The sequence below is a fragment of the Crocuta crocuta genome, unplaced genomic scaffold (assembly GCF_008692635.1).
Source record: "Crocuta crocuta isolate KB4526 unplaced genomic scaffold, BGI_CrCroc_1.0 scaffold337, whole genome shotgun sequence".
NCBI classification, from domain to species: domain Eukaryota; kingdom Metazoa; phylum Chordata; class Mammalia; order Carnivora; family Hyaenidae; genus Crocuta; species Crocuta crocuta.
This window is the reverse complement of record NW_027528873.1, coordinates 1,679,549-1,692,374: the sequence shown is the minus strand read 5'-3', so window position 1 is coordinate 1,692,374 and position 12,826 is coordinate 1,679,549. Positions and strand designations below refer to the sequence as shown.

The following is a 12,826-nucleotide window of genomic DNA, read 5'->3' as shown; positions in this document are numbered from 1 at the left end:
AAACAGCCTTAACCTTCAGGAAGAACCTGCCACAAATACTTTACTTTCGTATTAAAAAAAGAAGTTTTTCTAAAGAGAAATCAGTATTTTCGATTTACTCTTGAAATGACAGACCAAGCCCTAAAGAAATTTTATGGAGCATTTGGGTAAGTCCATGTTAATGGTGGGGGGTGGGGGGAGCGGTGATCTATTTGATCTTTTCTCTAGAATGGATAAAATCACAGGAAAACATTGGTCCTAGACAGCAACAATATTTGGAGTTTTATTATCGGTATATCTTTTTTTTTTTACTAGTAATGAGTTACACAAGTGCTCTGTCCCTTAAAGTTCGAAAAAAGTATTTCCTTACCCGCTTCCTCTAATGTGGGGCTGCACAGATCTCCATGGGGCGGAGCCTCGGAAGGGGCGGAGCTTAGCGTGACATCTTAATACTGGTATCGCCCGCGGCACTTGCCATAACAAAGCTCAAGGTGGCCAGTGTGAGGAGCCTGGGATTCCACCGCCTGAGGCCAAGCCCTGCGCCGCGTGCTGCACCACCAGAACCTGGACCACCAGAACCTGGACCGCGGGCCTCCCGGGACGCGCCCCCGGAACTCCTGGCGCCCTCTCGGAGTCGCGTCGCACCACGCCCCGCCGCACCCCGCCGCCTCACGTGTCGTCGAGACCTGTCACTGCGTGCAGCACCCGGCCCCTCACGGCCTCCGCTAGACCCCGGGAGCGCCACCCGCAGCGCAGTCCAGGCGATGGGCACCCGGCCCCGCAGCCCCAGCGCCCACCCTGCGCCCTGCCCGGGGCCGTCGTCCGGAGAACCCGGCCCTGCCAAGCGCCGCCGAACCCAAGAGCCCGCGGACCTGGAAGGCCTGGAGGGGCCCCCGGCCGCCGGCGCCCTCACCTCCGTGGTGGTTCTGGCCGACGGCTGTGCCCTGCAGGTGCCCCTGGACGACGTCGACCTGGTGCTGGAGCCCGAGCCGACGTCGGTCCTGCAAGTGTCTGTCGGAGAGTTCACCCTCCTGCTGGTGCCCGAGGCCCTGGTGCGCTCAGGAGGGCAGGGCCGCTCGCCCGCCGGCCTGGAGCCCCGCGCTTGCCTGCACGGGCCTGGGCACGACGTCGCCGTCGAGCAAGGATTCTTCCGCGCACCGGCCCCACAGATGGCCCCCCGAGAAGAGGCCCACGAGGAAGACGCGGACCCCGCGTTCCCGCCGCCTGGCACGGACCCTGCAGCGGGCTCGGTCGCCGGGCTGCGCCCCTGCGCGGGAGGCATGGCCAGCCCCTACCCGCTGGGCCCGGTACCAGAGCCCCGGTCCTGGGTGCCCACCCCCAGCCCAGAGAGACGCTCTTCTTTCCGCTACTTCGACCTGGACGTCCACCTTCTGGAGCCCTTCCCCAGCTCGCCACTTCAACCTCTACCTCCCTCTCCGAGTCCAGGTCCCCACGTGCGTCCCCAGCGCCCTCCAGGTCCTTCTCGAAAGGCCCAGAGACGCCTGTTCCAGGAATGAATTGCCCGCGCCCCCTGCGCGTGCCCCCTCACACGCACACAATTCTGGCAACCCGCCTGGAGGCCCGATGGGATTCCCAGCATCCTGCGCACTGAGTATTCCGCAACCTGGAAACTGTGCACCTCAGGTACAAGCAATTCCTTTTTCGGTGCAGATTGTCTATAGTAGCAGATGAAGATGTCAGAAAGAGAAAGAGGATTCTAGATCTCATCTTTCTTGAAGTCGAAAATCTGCCCAGAGATACCAATGTGTTTTCAGAACTCTGGGCTTCTTTACAAGAAAGACCCCTCCATTCCCCCTCGTTTACATCAGTTATTTTATCTCAAACTCTGCTCATTCTCCAGCACTACCCCGTTGCTCGTCTGACTCTCCCCAAATCAAGAAATCACTGGATTAATCATGTTGTGTGATTCCTTGTATATTTCCCCCATGAATTTATAAAGACAGCCATGACTTCACTTTCTTGATGTTTCCACCTGCTTTTCTGGAAAACTGCAAAATAGCATGATGGTTACCTACATAATAGTATAGTTTGTTCATACCTATATCTTAACTGCCTGAAGTTCCTTTCCAATCAGTTTTCTTTTCATTGTGAGTAAATTTTAGATTTTAACAGATGTTTTCAGCATGCATTGGGATATGTATTTCTTTTTTAAATCTGTTCATGATGATTTCGAGCAATAGACTGATGTAAAAGGTTTGCATTCCTGCTGTTCCACATAGTTTTGTACCTTCCCTACCGATATTTTTCTTATGTAAATCAAACTTTAATTTTTAAAATTAATTTATTACCATATTTGCTTCACCTATTTATAAAATAAATAAAATACTACTGGTAATGCTGGAGTCAACAAAATTATTTCTTTTCTTTTCTTTTTTGAGAGAGAGGGTGTCTGTGTGCTCAAGCACCTGTGCGNGGGGGGGAGGGGGGAGGCAGAGGAAGATAAAGAGAATCTTAAGGAGGCTCCACCTCCAGCAGGGAGCCTGAGGGTGGGGCTAGATCTCAAGTCCTGAGACCCTGACCTTAGCGGAATCAAGAGTCCCAGTGCTTAACTGACTGAGCCACTCAAGGTCCCCATTTCATTTTTAAAGAACATCAATACTCTTTCAATTTCCCAACATGCTTTATTAATTCTTCTGTCCCTTTTTATTCTCCTATTACAATCTCAATTCTAGCCTCAATTTTCTTCTTGCTAAAGAATATCCTTTAATAGTTCTTTCCACTAGGTCCTATGTGTGGTAACCTATCTTGGTTTTGTAAGTCTGGACATGCTTATGTGTAGTAAACTCTCTTAGTCTTATGTCTGAAAATGTTTTATTACACATTCAATCTTAATTCTAAAATGATATTTAACTACTTCGAATATATTCATTGTTCTGCCTTTTTTGTTGCGTTAGGCAGAAAGTCATCTGCCAATCAAATTGTTATTTTTTATATTTGATTCTGCTATTCATTTTAGCATATTTTTTAATGTTTCTTTTCTTCTGGTGTCTTACAGTTTTACTGTAACATCTGTGGGGTAGATTCTATTTTTATTTGGCTTGATGAAATTTCATTAACTATCATTACGGCAAATTTTCTCTTGCCTGGAATCCCACAAAATCTTGGGGTCTATCCCTTGAAATATCCCATATATCCTCCTGTATGGAAATCTAATCAGATTTATAATGGCCCCACTCAATCTCCCATGATTCTTAATATATTTATAGTGTGTATGTCAATTTCAGCTTTCTTTATTCTTTAATTAACCTTTTTTCAACTGCATCCAGTGTTATGTTTATACATCTATAAGAAAGTTCTCATTTCAAAGACTACATTTTTAAAGACTTTTACTTCTTTTCCATTTCAATGTTTCCCCATTTAGTAGCATAAACTTCTGTTTTTGTCTCATAGATGGTATTCCATCCTTTATATTCTAAAAGTTTTTGAAGTTAATTAAAAGCTCAATTAATTCAATTCCCCTCACAGGTGGAATCTCCTATTTGCTTTTAATCACCTTATATTGCCTGTGTCCTTGGTAATTTTCACCAGTGGGCATATTTTGAGTGGAAATTCACCTTCTGCATTCCACAGTTAGAATTTTTAGTTTCGACTTCCTAGCGGACCATAACTCAGAACCAAGCATTGTGGAGCTCGTATAATTTGTCTCCTTGGAAAGTGACAGGTCTAATCCCCAAACAATCACACAATGGCAATTCTGAGTTTCAGTCTCTCTTTGATCAACTACAGGCACAACCATGAAATACTGGTCAGTGCCTCTTCACCCTCTGAGGATTGGCCATGGGCTGGTTTTCACTCCCCTTAAAGGAGCAGAAATCCCCGTTGCTACTATAGACTTTAGTCTCAGTACCACAAGTACGTCAAAATATCAGCTGTCCATTCAGAGATTGGATTTTCTACTGTATTTCTAGCCCCCTGGAGGCCTGAATTTTTCTTTTAAAAGTTGATATCTCTATTTAATATGGTTTAATACTTCCTTTCAATGCTCTCTGCCTCCAGTAGAAGGAATCCCCCTATACTACCATCTTGTCCACAATTCCCACCACAACTCAATCACCCCTCCTCCCTCTCCCTATAACACAGCAATTAATCAGCCACAAGTCCTAGCCTAATCACCTGATTATTCTAAAGACAGAAATGGCCCTGTTTGCAAAACTAAGTCTTCTATTGCATGACCCTCCTTATCTACACTAAGAAAAACTGAGGACATCCATTTTCAACAGTATGTGAGCCAAATACTCCTAAAACCCTCAAGAACAACCCTCCTAAAACTGGTGAATAAAAATTATTTTAATATTTTTAAAGGCACATCACAGCTGTAAAAAATGTAAGAGGAGTGCCTGGGTGGTTCAGTCAGTTGAGCGTCCAACTCTTGATTTCAGCTCAGGTCATGATCTCATGGTTCATGGATCCCCACGCTGGGCTCTGTCCTGATGGTGAGGAGCCTGCTTGGGATTCTGTTTCTCCCTCTCTCTCTTCTCTCTGCCCCCCTTCACTGTCCCTCTGTTTCTCTGTCAAAATAAATAAACACTTTAAAATGTAAGAGAAATCCTCAAGGCAAAAAATAGATGACATATCACAAATCCAGAGAGAAAAAGACGGTGCATAAGGGTACCTACCATTCTATGGTGACCTAAAGCTTTGGTGTTAATGGTCCATTTATAAAGGATATAAAATAAAATTCAGTGGTCACATAGCTCTGAAATAAATTCCAGGCTTCCAGAATGTGATGCCTCCAATAGGTAACCTAACAAGCAAATGGGAGGAAAATACATAATAAAAAAGGAGATGGGATTTAAAAGTATTTGTCTCAGCTTTGGCTCCAGGTAGAATGAAACACATTCACTGAGGGGTGGAAGGATCTGAGTTTAAAAAGTTCTCTGGTAGGGGTGGCTTGGTGGCTCAGTCGTTAAGGCTAAGCATCCAACTTCAGCTCAGATCACCATCTTGGTTTGAGCCTCCTATGGAGCTCTGCGCTGACAGCTCAGAGCCTGGAGCTTGCTTCAGATTCTGTCTCCCTCTCTCTGCCCCTCCCCCACTCTCACTCTGTGTCTCTGTCTCTCTAAGATAAATAAGTATTTAAAAAAATGTTCTCTGGTAGACGGTGAACCTGACAAAAGTAAAACAAATGTTCTCCAAGAAGAATACACCTTATTCTCAGAAATAACCATCCACTGATTCTAAACTCATAATCCAAATCAAAGAACATATAAGAAAACAAACCACTATAAGTGAGAATAAATGATACACATCCAAAACAAGAAAAAGGAGAACTAGCTCTCCAAATCATAGAGGTTGATTATTGATCAGAGATAGCAATATTTTTAATAAATTTAATTTGACTGGGAACATAAAAAAGGGCAACAGAAGTGTAGCTGAGAAAAAGCATCAAAAGATATGGCAGCTTTAAAAAAAAGAACTAAAGAAAACTTCTAAGGATTAAATATGTAAACATGAAAGTAAGAAATGCAATAAGTGGGTTAAACAGCAATGTAAGCAGAATTGAAAATGGAAATACTGGACTAGATAAATCATCCGTAAAGCTAAAGAGGGTAAAAACATAAAATATGAAAGGGAGACTAAGAAACATTATCAGAAAGGGGCAGTTCTGGGGCGCATGGGTGGCTCAGTCATTTAAGCGTCCAACTCTTGATTTCAGCTCCGGTTATGATCTCTCGGTCATGAGGTGGAGCCCCATGTCAGGCCATGAGCTGACAGCACAGAATCTTGGGATTCTCTCTCTCCCTTTCTCTCTGCCCCTCCCCCTGCTTGTGCTCTCGCTCTCGCGCACGCGCTCTCTCTCTCTCAAAATAAACATTTTTTTAAAAGAAAAAAGTAGCAGCTCTACATAATTGTTGAAGATAGAGAGAGAACACTGAGAGAATAGGGAAGTGCCATTATTCACAGAGATAATGAATGAGAATTCTCCAGATGTGATGATAGAGGAAAATCATTCATTCATTCATTCAACAAATACGTACCAAGGGCTAAGTATGTACCAGGTATTTTCCAAACTCTGAGTATATAGCCAAGAACAAAAGAGTTAAAATCACTTTCTTCATGGAGCAGTGCCTGGGTGGCTCAGTCAGTTAAGTATCCAACTCTTGGTTTCTGCCCAGGTCATTACCTCACGGCTCATGGTATCGAACTCCACATCTCTGCACTGAGAGTGAGGAGCCTGCTTGGGATTCTCTGTTACCTTCTCTCTCTGCCTCTTCCCCACTTGTACTCTCTGTTTCTCTCAAAATAAATAAACTTAAAAAGAAAATTTTTTTAAAAATCAGTCTTCATGGAATACAAGAATTCACACAAGAAATAATGCTGCCTTACATTAAAGTAGTTACAAGAGGAGTGGTGTGAAGCAGTATGTAGTTGGTGGATACATTTTGAAGATAGAAAAAAAACCTGGATTTTTTTATGTAAAATGTGAGAAAGAGTCAGGAAATAACAAAAAGAAAAACTTGAGAGTTTGGGGCCTGAGTACAAAAAGGATGGAACTGTTATTCTCTGAGGTTTGGAAAGACCCTGAGGGGGACAGATATAGAAAAACTGAGATATGTTTAGTTTGAACACGTGTCATTTGAAATGCCTCTTACAATCCAGGTGGAGATGCAGACTAGGAAGTGAGATAGGGGAGTCTGGATTGTGTGAAAGTTGAACACAATGGAGATATAACAGTGTTTTGGAAGAACCGCCTAATTTTGAAATCATCAGGAATTATGAAAACATCAAAATGAGAGAGAGTGACAGAAAGCCAAGAGTAAATACCATTTAAAGAGAGAAGGAGAGGAGCCCTGTTTGAGGGTAGAGGGGAGATGGTAGGGTAGAAGACTGCACCAAGACAGATTAGAGGCTGGCTACACTCTGATGACATGAAATTCAGGAAGGATGGATAAATGTTTGGGGAGCATCAATGAAGAGCAAGGAGAACATATATCAGACCTCTAGCCATCAGTACTAGGGGTATGGGAGAAAAACAGGCTTCACTTCAGAAGCCTCCAGGGAAAGCATGGTACTCAGAAGATTTCAATTATAGTAGAAAGTTAAAGGGAATATCAGAGAAGTTGAAGATTTTTCACTGTGATTAACTATGAACTCCAGCAGGCAAAATGAAAAAAAAGTGTAGGAGATGTAGAAGAACAGAAGGTAGTGAGAAAATACATATATGAGTGTTTGGAGATTTAAATCTAGGATATGAGGGATGAACAGATTCCTACTATGAACAAAAGTAAAAGGCATAATGAGAATAGTCTTCATGACCCTAAGGCAGATGGCAATAGCAAGACTTTCACCAATGAAGACAGAGAAAAAGAAGCATTTCCAAGAATATACATAATTCCGGGTACAGTATAGAGTCTTCATTGAGGAAGCACAATAACTTTCAAGACTGATAAATTTAAAAAATACATATTTAGGTGGATTCTTGTAAGCCCACAAATTCAAAAAGAGTATTTTTTTGTACACAGGAAGAAAAGACAACTACAGTAAAAAGGAAATCAATCAGACAACTCAAAACCAACAACAATAGAAGCCAGTAAACATACCAGCAGCAAAGTACTGGTAGAAAACAATTGCTTTGACCTGGAATTTTTCACTTAATGAAACAGTCTTTAAAAAATAAGCATCCACGGGGGGGGAGCCTGAGTGGCTCATCTGCTCAGGTCATTGTCTTATAGAGTTCATGAGTTTAAATCCCCTGTCGGTCTTTGTGCTGACAGTTCAGAGCCTGGAGCCTGCTTTGGATTCTTTGTCTCCCTCTGTGTCTGACCCTCCCCTGCTCTCTCTCTCTCTCTCTCCCCCTCTCTCTCTCTCAAAAATAAACATTTAATTTTAAATGAGCATAAAGAAAGACTTTGTAGACCAAAAAACCTTATTATAAAAACCATACTAATTTCATTAGTATTGTGTTAATTATTATATTATACTAAATGCATCAAATATAAAGTATTAAAAGTATTAATTGTGTGAAATTGCCTCAGGTTAGACAATTAAATCAGTGCACCAGGTGGGATAGTTCTCTTAGCTGAAGGTCCCAGAAGAATAATAGCTCTTTTTCCTGAGTCCCCTATTGCCACCAAAACAACAATATTCCAAAAGAAATGCAATATTGACTGTTAAAAATCTATAAAACTTAAAAAAAAACAAGAAAAGAAATACTGAAGACAGACCCACACATAAACAAAAAGTATGTAACTCATGAAATGATGCAGTTCAGCGGGGAAAGAAATTTTCAGCTAAAAAGTATTGGGACAAGTGGATATAGAGCAATATCCTTGATGAACATAGATGCAAAAATCCTCAGTCACCACCATCCAGTGGGATCTATTTCAGGGATGCAATGATAACTCTATAACTGCAAATCAATCAATATGATAAACTACATTAACAAAACGAAGGATAAAAATCATACGATCATCTCAACAGAGACAGAAAAAGCATTTGACAAAATTCAACCTCTGTTAATGATAAAAACTGAGCAAAGTAGGTTTACAAGAAACACACCTTGACATAAGAAAAAGCCATCTATGGTAAACCCACAATTAACGTTATACTCAGTGGTGGAAAGCTAAAAGTTTTTCCTCTAAGATAGGAAGAAGACAACGATGTCTACTCTCACAACTTTTATTCACATAGTCCTGCAAGTCAGAGCCACTGCAATCAGACAAGAGAAATAAATAAAAGGCATACAAAATGATGAGGAAGAAGTAAAATTGTCACTATTTGCAGATGACATGATACTATATGAAAAAAAACCTAAAGACTACACCAAAAAAAAAAAAATGTTAGAACTGATAAATGAGTTCTGTAAAGTCACAGGATACAAGAATATCTATATTAGTTGCACATCTATACACTAATAAAGTAGCAGAAAAAGAAATTAAGAAAACAATCCCTTTACAATTGTAATCCATTTACAATTGGAACAAAAAGAATTAAACACCTAAGGATAAACTTAACCAAGTAGGTGAAAGACTTGTACCCTTAAAACTATAAGAAATTGAGGAAAGAATGTGAAGTTGACACAAATAAATAAAAAGACACACTAATAAATATTTTTTAAGGAGGGCCAGGGGCACTGGGTGGCTCAATCCATTCCGCTTCTGACTTCAGCTCAGGTCCTGATCTCACGGTTCAAGGGTTCCAGCCTTGCTCCAGGTTCTGTGCTGACAGCTCAGAGCCTGGAGACTGTTCAGATTCTGCATCTCCCTCTCACTCTGCTCCCCTGCTTGCACTCTGTCTCTCTCCCCTCCAAAAATAAATAAATATTTAAAAATAAAAAAAGATACACCAAGCTCATGGATTAGACAACTTAATATTGCTAAAATATCCATAGTACTCAAAGCAACGTACAGATTCAATACAATGCCTATTAGAATGCCAATAGTATTTTTCAAAGAACTAGAACAAATAATCCTAGAATTTGTATGGAAGCACAAAACAAAACAAAACAAAAACAAAAATAACTGAATGGCCAAAGTGATTGTCAGAAAGAAAAACACAGTCCCACCTCCAGCAACAATAACAACAACCACCACCAAAACTGTAGTTAGGAAAACAGAACTGCAGTTAGATTCACTTGATTATTTTTTTAAAGCTTTTTTATCACAGAAAATTAGGATTTCTAATTTCTCTCCTGAATGAAAAGACTTCCAAGAACCATGTGAGTGGGACAGGGAAAGGGCGATCCATGATGAAGTAAAGCCTTTTCATAGCTCCTGGGAAATCTTAGAGGACATTAAACACAGATTACTTTTTTTAAAGGTTATTTCCTTGTTTTGAAAGACAGAAAGTGCGCATCAGGGAGTGGCAGAGAGAGAGAATTCCAAGCAGGCCCCTCGCAGTCAGCACAGAGCCCCATGCGGGGGTCCAGCCCAGGAACCAGGAGGTGAGGACCTGAATCTCCGTGGGAAGCCTAACGGGTTGAGCCACCCAGAACCCCAGACACGAGCTACTTCTTAAAGTAAACAAGCAGTCTTTGATATTGTGCTTTGGCTATCCACCCCCTTCCCCCTACCTCCCTAGAGTAAAAGCAATAAAGGTCAGTGAAACCCATAGGCACATCCAAGGGGGATTCTCCCTACATATTCTCAAAATCCTCCTACCAAAAAAAAAAAACAAAAACTAAAACAAAAACATGAGACAAAACAAAACAAAAAAAACCCTCCTGCCATTGCACAGCACTAAATCTAATCCTTGGTCGTTGTTGNGTGAGGAGCCTGGGATTCCACCGCCTGAGGCCAAGCCCTGCGCCGCGTGCTGCACCACCAGAACCTGGACCACCAGAACCTGGACCGCGGGCCTCCCGGGACGCGCCCCCGGAACTCCTGGCGCCCTCTCGGAGTCGCGTCGCACCACGCCCCGCCGCACCCCGCCGCCTCACGTGTCGTCGAGACCTGTCACTGCGTGCAGCACCCGGCCCCTCACGGCCTCCGCTAGACCCCGGGAGCGCCACCCGCAGCGCAGTCCAGGCGATGGGCACCCGGCCCCGCAGCCCCAGCGCCCACCCTGCGCCCTGCCCGGGGCCGTCGTCCGGAGAACCCGGCCCTGCCAAGCGCCGCCGAACCCAAGAGCCCGCGGACCTGGAAGGCCTGGAGGGGCCCCCGGCCGCCGGCGCCCTCACCTCCGTGGTGGTTCTGGCCGACGGCTGTGCCCTGCAGGTGCCCCTGGACGACGTCGACCTGGTGCTGGAGCCCGAGCCGACGTCGGTCCTGCAAGTGTCTGTCGGAGAGTTCACCCTCCTGCTGGTGCCCGAGGCCCTGGTGCGCTCAGGAGGGCAGGGCCGCTCGCCCGCCGGCCTGGAGCCCCGCGCTTGCCTGCACGGGCCTGGGCACGACGTCGCCGTCGAGCAAGGATTCTTCCGCGCACCGGCCCCACAGATGGCCCCCCGAGAAGAGGCCCACGAGGAAGACGCGGACCCCGCGTTCCCGCCGCCTGGCACGGACCCTGCAGCGGGCTCGGTCGCCGGGCTGCGCCCCTGCGCGGGAGGCATGGCCAGCCCCTACCCGCTGGGCCCGGTACCAGAGCCCCGGTCCTGGGTGCCCACCCCCAGCCCAGAGAGACGCTCTTCTTTCCGCTACTTCGACCTGGACGTCCACCTTCTGGAGCCCTTCCCCAGCTCGCCACTTCAACCTCTACCTCCCTCTCCGAGTCCAGGTCCCCACGTGCGTCCCCAGCGCCCTCCAGGTCCTTCTCGCAAGGCCAGAAGACGCCTGTTCCAGGAATGAGCTGTTCCCACAGTCTCTCGCCACCCGGCTTCGGGCACTAGTGATCGTCCACGACACACGGTGATCACAAACCACCACTCTGAGATGAAGCATCTGCACCACAGACAGTGGGGGACAGCAGTTTTTGTTTTGTTAGTTTTTGGTTTGTTTTGTTTAGCTAAATGCCTTGATTGGTAGCAGGCAAGGAGGGGTGGATGGATGGGTGGATGGATGGATGGATGGATGGATGGATGGATGGATAGATAAATTCTGGTAAAGACCTTGAGCACGGAGAGTAGATCACACCTAAACAACCACGGATTTCAGGGCCCTTGCTTGTGCTGCATGAGCTGTTTCTTCCACTTATGTCATCTTCAGCCAATCCTGTCCTTCTTGTCTCTCCCCTACTCTTGCTTCCAAGTCAACTCATTCCCGCCCCCCATTTATCCCCTTTTTTCATCACCTCCCAATGCATCTCTCTTTTCTCTCCACTTCAGGTTTTTCCTTACCTTTGTAATTATGAATTTACCTGTATGAATTCCCCAATGTCTTTGGAGGTGTTTCTGATCACCAATGTTTTTTTTTTTTTACTATGCACAATATTTATTTATTTTTTTTTTAATAGTTTATTGTCAAATTAGTTTCCACATAACACTCAGTGCTCATCCCCACAAGTGTCCTCCTCCATGCCCATCCCCCCTCCCCCCACATCCATCAGTCCTCAGTTTTTGTCAGCATTCAAGAGTCTCTCATGGTTTGCTTCTCTCCCTTTCCCCCACCATTTCCGCCCTTCTTCTCCCCCTTGTTCCTCCGTCAAGTTCCTCCTAATCCTCCTATACGTGCAAACATATGATATTTGTCCTTCTCTGCCTGACTTATTTCGCTCAGCATAACACCCTCAAGGTCCATCCATGTTGCTACACATGGCCAGATTTCATTCTTTCTCATTGCCATGTAGTATTCCATGGTATAGATAAACCACATCTTCTTGATCCATTCATCTGTTGATGGACACTTAGGCTCTTTCCATGTTTTAGCTATTGTGGAGAGTGCTGCTATGAACATTGGGGTACATGTGCTCCTATGCATCAGCATTTCTGTATCCCTTGGGTAAATTCCTAGCAGTGCTATTGCTGGGTCATACGGGAGTTCTATTGTTAGTTTCCTGAGGAACCTCCACACTGTTTTCCAGAGGGGCTGTACCAGTTTACATTCCCACCAACAGTGTAGGAGGTATGCACAATATTTATTAAGAAGAGCTTTGTGGGGAGAAAAAATGCCAAGCAAACAGTAAGGAGAAGAGAAGTTAAAGTGCTGCAGATCCAGTGACAGCCTCAGCAACCTCTGTAGGAGCTCCGGAATCAGAATGGTTGGTCAGCGTTGTCCCAGGTTGAAATAGCCCTTTTCCCTCATCAACCAGCCATTGGGTGTGAGAGAGCAGGGAAGGACCGGGGCCCAGGGCAAGGCCACTTTCTTCAGGTGAGACAGTTTCTAAAGGGGATGGCTGCTGAAAGCTGTCTGCCCTCAGCACTCCTAGCACTTATGGAAACTATTCTCATCCGGGTGGTGCATTGCACTTCCCACTGCAACATCATAATATTGATTCCTTGTTTTCTTAATATTCA

The 12,826-nt window shown here is 44.7% G+C and overlaps 2 protein-coding genes across 2 annotated transcripts; both read left to right on the top strand.

The window, feature by feature from the left end:
• Window positions 1-743: 743 nt before the first annotated feature.
• LOC144225449 (proline-rich protein 23A-like) lies at window positions 744-1,496 on the top strand. The gene has a single exon (XM_077756653.1). The coding sequence runs from the start codon at window positions 744-746 to the stop codon at window positions 1,494-1,496; it is 753 nt and encodes a 250-aa protein (XP_077612779.1).
• An 8,973-nt stretch (window positions 1,497-10,469) lies between these two features.
• LOC144225448 (proline-rich protein 23A-like) lies at window positions 10,470-11,222 on the top strand. The gene has a single exon (XM_077756652.1). The coding sequence runs from the start codon at window positions 10,470-10,472 to the stop codon at window positions 11,220-11,222; it is 753 nt and encodes a 250-aa protein (XP_077612778.1).
• The last annotated feature ends 1,604 nt before the right edge of the window (window positions 11,223-12,826 follow it).